This window comes from Dipodomys spectabilis, unplaced genomic scaffold, assembly GCF_019054845.1.
Source record: "Dipodomys spectabilis isolate Male_0828 unplaced genomic scaffold, ASM1905484v1 ptg000085l, whole genome shotgun sequence".
In the NCBI taxonomy this organism is placed as follows: domain Eukaryota; kingdom Metazoa; phylum Chordata; class Mammalia; order Rodentia; family Heteromyidae; genus Dipodomys; species Dipodomys spectabilis.
This window is the reverse complement of record NW_024870762.1, coordinates 286,571-292,570: the sequence shown is the minus strand read 5'-3', so window position 1 is coordinate 292,570 and position 6,000 is coordinate 286,571. Positions and strand designations below refer to the sequence as shown.

The 6,000-nt window shown below is 44.5% G+C and overlaps 1 protein-coding gene across 1 annotated transcript in view; it reads right to left on the bottom strand.

Annotated features, from left to right (window-relative positions):
• Positions 1 to 5,366: 5,366 nt before the first annotated feature.
• LOC122111137 (kinesin-like protein KIF6) overlaps positions 5,367 to 6,000 on the bottom strand; it is a 52,997-nt gene continuing 52,363 nt past the window's right edge. The window contains exon 8 of the mRNA XM_042683872.1: positions 5,367 to 5,474. Coding sequence (XP_042539806.1) covers positions 5,367 to 5,474 — 108 coding nt within the window. The remainder of the gene's footprint in view (positions 5,475 to 6,000) is intronic.

Genomic DNA, 6,000 nt, shown 5'->3' with positions numbered 1-6,000 from the left:
TGCTTGCTATATGCACGCTCTTACACATACAGCTTCAGGCCTTGTTCCCTTCCCACACATCTCATCTTCTGTCTCAGCACCCTTAGTAGAATGGCACCCTCTTGTTCTTGGTAGTCATTAAGCCTTATTCAGTTTGCTCCATGGTTTCTTCCACCTCTGAAATCCTACATGCTTTTATTGGGGGGGGGGTCAGTTGTGGGGCTTGAATGCAGGGCCTACGTGCTGTCCCTGAGCTCCTTTTGCTCAAGGCTAGCACTCTATCACTTTGAGCCACAGTGCCACTTGTGGATTTTGGGTTGTTAATTGGAGATAAGAGTCTCACGGGGACTTTTCTGCCTGGGTTGGCTTTGAACCAAGATTCTCAGATCTCAGCTTACTGAGTAGCTGGGATCACAGGCATGAGCCACCAGCACCCAGCCCTACATGCTTCTTTAAAAATCATAGATAATGAGTAAGTAATGATTAAACCACATGCAATTAAATGATGTTAAAGTTTAGAGATACAGAGTGATATCGTAACTCTAGTGCAGAGATGAGGATCAACTCTCACTTTATATACACAAGGAAACTTAAGTCTAGAGAGTCACTAAAAAGCTAGTAAGTGTAGATTTAGAACTAGAAGTTGAAAAATTGTGTATCCATTTATTCTTTCCACTGATATATTCTCTTACTTATAGTTTCATTTATTTGTTTTGTTGGTACTGGGGTCTCTGTATGTGTGAGATACCTTCTAACTGTAATCCCTTGAAACTACTTTTTGTATTTTCATACTAAAAAACCTTCAAAGCACCTATTAAATGATCAGTATTAGTAGGTACTCAATAAATTTAGACCGAAGGACTAATTGATTTGCATAAAGATTTCTTTTTTTTTTTTTTTTTCTGTTAGAAAGGAACCAGACATTTAGAGGTATCCAAACATTATGGAGCCCAAGAGATCCAGTTCAATTTCATTTCAGAAGTAAAATATTGCTATGCCAAAAATATTCCACTGAGTTAGATTTGGGCCAGGATCTAATGCTTCTAGCCTAGCCAAAGATCTACAGGCTTGATATTTTACCAGAAGAACAAAGCCGTGTGTTTAGAGAATCAATCACAATCAAATCTTCACCCAAGAAGTTCTGTGTAAACATAAACTTGGCTATACGGCCTCCATCCAGCTGTCTCTTTTCAAATTTACCCAGCCAAAAAAAAAAAGATATAAACTAAAAATATCACAATAACTGGAGGATGACAGTTGAAATCCTCTTCAATTAAAGCATCCAAGTCAATGCAACAAATATTTACATTAACAACTAGAATGTTGGGAAACAGTTCAAAAATTTGAGAGGACTGGATATTAATAGACAACTACAAACTGCCCAGTGATGCTACATGAAATTCCTCACGTATTATGAAAAAACCTGTTCTCTCTCTCTCTCTGTCTCTCTCTCTCTGTCTCTCTCTCATATACTAGGACTTGACCTCGGTGCCCCCAACTCAAGGCTGGAGCTCTATACTTACAACTTTTTGCTGGTTTATTGGAGATAAGTGTCTCACAGACTTTCCTGCCCAAGCTGGCTTTGAACTGCAATCCTCAGCTCTCAGCAGGGATTACAGGTATGAGCCACTGGTGCCTGGCTGAAGTATCTTCTTTCTGATGCCCTTATGCCCTGCTCACCATGAGACTAGGAGCCAGCAGGACAGAGCAATGGATGAGTGCCAGGGATCCCTGGATGCTCTATCCTGTGCTGCTGCAGGACTTGTCTTCTCTCCAATACCTCTATCCCCTCCTGCACTGCACCTGCGCCAGGAGATCCTGATGCTGCATTGGCTGGGGGGTGGATACGGCTGCTTCCTATTTCTGAGGGTGCAGGGACTCACAGGACAAAGTACAGAGCAATGGTATTGAATAACAGTGCCCCATGTCAAGCAAATTTTTAGTTAACTATCCTGCTTTAGGATGATAAAAGAGACTCTTTGATAGATTAAAACTTAGATTGTGCTAACATGTAACTTAGCTAATTATAACAAAACAAATGGCAATAACAAATCCATAGAACCAAACACTTCCCTGAATAACTCCTACTACAAGTATGGATGGGCACCAAGGTCGCTGTCTTGTGAAACTCCATATTGCTCTGGCAGGGGAAATGTGCCTGCTGCTTGATGACAGATCAGGAAAGGGGGAAGGTTCTGCAGTGCCAGTACTGGGCTTCAACTCAGAGCCCTGGTACTGTCTCTTAGCTTTTTTTGCTCAAGGCTGATGTTCTACCACTTAAGCCACACCCCCACTTCCAACTTTTTGGTGGGTGATTGGAGACAAGAATCTCCTGGATTTTCCTGCCTGGACTGGCTTCAAACCATGATCCTCACATCTCAGCCTCTAGACTAGCTAGGATTACAGGCTTTCTGTGGTTGTTCTTTTAGCTCTGTGAGTTCTCATTTCTAGAGTTGTTGGTAAGAAGTTGTTTTATGTTAGATCCTTGGCTTTCAGCACTATTTTCATGTCTGGTGAACTTGGACTCTCTTTTCTCTATATATATTTTAAGGTTCTAAAATTTTCTATACTAGGACTATATTTTTTAGTGCTTGATACCTCATCTTGATGTCTTATGGCTTATTTTTTTCTTTAGTACTAGAACATTCTCACACATCATTTCTTCAACTATTGGCCATCTTTGTTTTCTTCTCTATAAATTTCTATTTATTAGACATGGGTAAATTTAGAATGATTATTTAGAGCCTTTTTTTTTAAGCACTTTTCTTTCCTCGGCAGCATTTTGTACTCTGGAAGAACCATTTAGTCCTGATCTTCCTAGCTCACTAATTTTGCCACTTTTTTTTTTTTTTCCCTCTACTATCAAACTATTACATTCACAATGACAACGATACTCTTTTTGCCCTATTTCTGAGATCTTTTGACTCTGTATCAGAGAAATCAAGCCCAGTTGTTGTTTCCTAGGTGTAAGCCCATATTTTATTGTCCTACACATATTATTTTCTTGCTAAGGCTTGGTTCTGGGCGCCTGCACGTTGGGGGTTTCTCTTGCTCTTGTCCTTTTGATGTTGGAAGCCTCTATCTATCTATCTATCTATCTATCGATCTATCTATCTATTGATCTATCGATCTATCGCCATTCCTGGCTGTGAGCTCATCTTTTCCAGACTCCCTGGTGTCTTGGACAGCTGGTTTCGGATGAGAGGCTAAAGCAGCTCTTGCTGCTCATGGTCCTCGCGCTTTCCCATGGGGAGAGGGGCGTGCAGGGCTGAAGGCAGCAGCTGCTTGGCAGAACCTTTCTTGGTCCTTCTCCATCACTGGCCTGGAGCCTTCCCCGTGTCTCCATTCTCAACACCTGGGAGGAGGAGGGCAGTGGCTCACGCCATGGCACTGCTGGCAATGCCTGATGGGTGTTCCCGGCCCTCGGGGCTCCAGGGTTCCTCCACTTCCAGGCGTGAAGGCTAAACGTTACTATGCGGAACCCTTGTCCGCGGCAATCCTTTTCTCTGCTCATCCGAGCCCCCAACTTTCACTGTCTCAAGACTTCCTAGAAGCTTCTAATCCCTTTTGTAAGTCTACTTCCTCCGTTTAGGTATGGCTGTGGATCCATGCGCTTCTTTACTTTCTTTACACTTATAATTCTCTAGACTTGATGCAGCACAAATGTACTTGGTGTCCTATCAAAAATCATCACACGGGAACTCTTACCCATAAACCGAGCCCCTTAAGCCACCAAGAGAATAACACAGGAATTAGAGAAAACACGGGTATTTTCTGTATTTAAGATGCTGTTTTGATATGATGATGCGCTGAAATCCAGTTTCTACCCCTTTCCTATTTGATCCTGCATCCCAGCAAACTATGCATTCCCTAGCTGCTTTATCAGCTGACTTGGGGGTAAGCTCAGTGGTGGAAGACTGGAATGGGGAATGGAGAGAAGTCAAGGGCAGTGTCCTAGACGAATGTCTCCAAGACTACGCCTGCCCAGCAGCTCCTGCTTCCTGCCAACTGTCCCCCCTCCCCCACGGTCCTGAAGCGGACATGGAACTTCCACTGTCATTCATCTCTAGAGCTCTGCCTCACTGCCTGTTGAGCATCTCAGAAACGCCATCCTCTAGGCCCCTGGTGTCCTCTGAATAGTTTCCTTCTGCTGAAAGACCTAGAGTTGTTTTCTTTTCCTGGATGGATCCTGACTTGAAGATCAGAATTTCAAAGAGATGGTTTTCAAAGATAATAATAGGTAAATCCTTTCTATGAGGGGAAAGGACCCCCCCCCCCCCCACCAGGGAAAGCCACCCTCAGCTCTGTGCTCTGAATACTGAGGATATCCCAAGCGATTTCAGAGGACGATATACAGCCCTTAAAAAGGTAACTTTGGCAATATCATTTCACCTCGGTTGCAAATATGGCACAAAGCAGTTTTGTACAGGAAGCCTTAGGGACCCATCATGTTAGTAATGCTCTAGAGTTAGGAAACACTACGCTGGAGGAAGGAAAGCTTTGAGCCTGACGGGAACTTCGACAAAGGCATTTTCAAGTTTTAGACATCCCTGGCAGGCAGAGGTACAGTAAGTAGCATAAAGAGAACGATTATCTCTCTTATTGATTATTTTCCCTGGTGAAGGAAGAGTTAGGCGAAATAGCTTTGCTTCTTTAGGAAAACTTAGGGTAGTTCTCTCCCCCCCCTCTTTTTAACCTTGGGTAATTCTATTTCATACTCAAAAATAAAGGATGCCACTGCCTTCTAAACCTAATCCAGTATGTCCACTGTACAAGCCTTGACAGCCGGGCAGCACAGAAACAACAAGGGAGGCGAGCACCATGGCTTGTTATTAGAGGGAGAAGCGGAGCCCCACTGTGCCGCCGTCAGGCTGAAAATCTAAACGTGGAGAGGTGCAGTCCTGGTCCTGAATACCGAATTCTACTCCCCCTTTGTGTGTTTGGACTCTAACACGGGGGGCTATCTATGTATTAAAGGAGAGAGCTTGAGTATGGGATACATTTGTGCTTGCAGCAAGATGAAGTTTAATACCAAGGATGCATCTCAACTTCCTGTCCGATCCGAGACGTCCAGCTGCGGTGTTTGGGTGTGCGTGAAGGATAACGCTGCATGGTGATTACGCGGCCCCCCCCCCCCCCCCCCCGGTCTGCTGCGGCTGGCATGAGAAAGATAACACCACTCACCCCCCTCTCTGTGCTTTCCGAGGTGGCCCAGACACCGCCAGCTCTGCCTGGAAAGCCACCCCTCCCCACTGGCGCCCGAAGGTAATTTCAGACCATCCTCGGAGACTGCTTTGAGGTGAATTCATTACATCAAAGCCAACAGAGAGAAACTTAATACAAACTTGCACGGTGAAAGAAAAGAGAAGGGGATGGAGCAGGCAAGCTTACTGAAGGAGCTCCGCTTCTGTGAGTGCCTCTGTCCTCGGCTCCCCGGTGACCATGGCCAGCTCATCCTTCAGTTCCTGGATTTCCTTCTGGAGGCCAAGGATCATCTGCAAACCGCAAGGCGGGAGGGGAAATGGCAACTTGTCAAGGCGAGCTTGGTGGCAGAGAGTGTGCATCTTTTAATGTGACTAACTAGCCCACCCAGAAATCCCAGCGACTCGGGAGGCTGAGATCTGAGATGGCGGTTCAAAGGCAGCCAGGCCAGGAAAGTCTCTGTGAGGCTCCTATCTCCAATTAACCATTTAACAACCGGAAGTGGCATTGTGGCTCAAGTGGTAGAGTGTTAGCCTTGAGCACACAGAGGATCAAGGACAGTGCCTAGGTCCTGAGTTCAAGCCCCACAACTGACCAAAAAAAAGAAAAAGATGATCTGTTTTAAGGATACCAAAATGGAAAATGATATAAAAGGTATTCCTGTCCCTACCATCCAGCTTTGTTCAATGGTACTACTTTATTAAATTAGGTCTAGAATTATTTTTTTTTTAAAACAAAACAGAACATTACTGATATAACTGGAGCCCTCCCCTTTTTATTCCTCTTCCATCCTTTCTGGGGAGATCACTCATCACCATG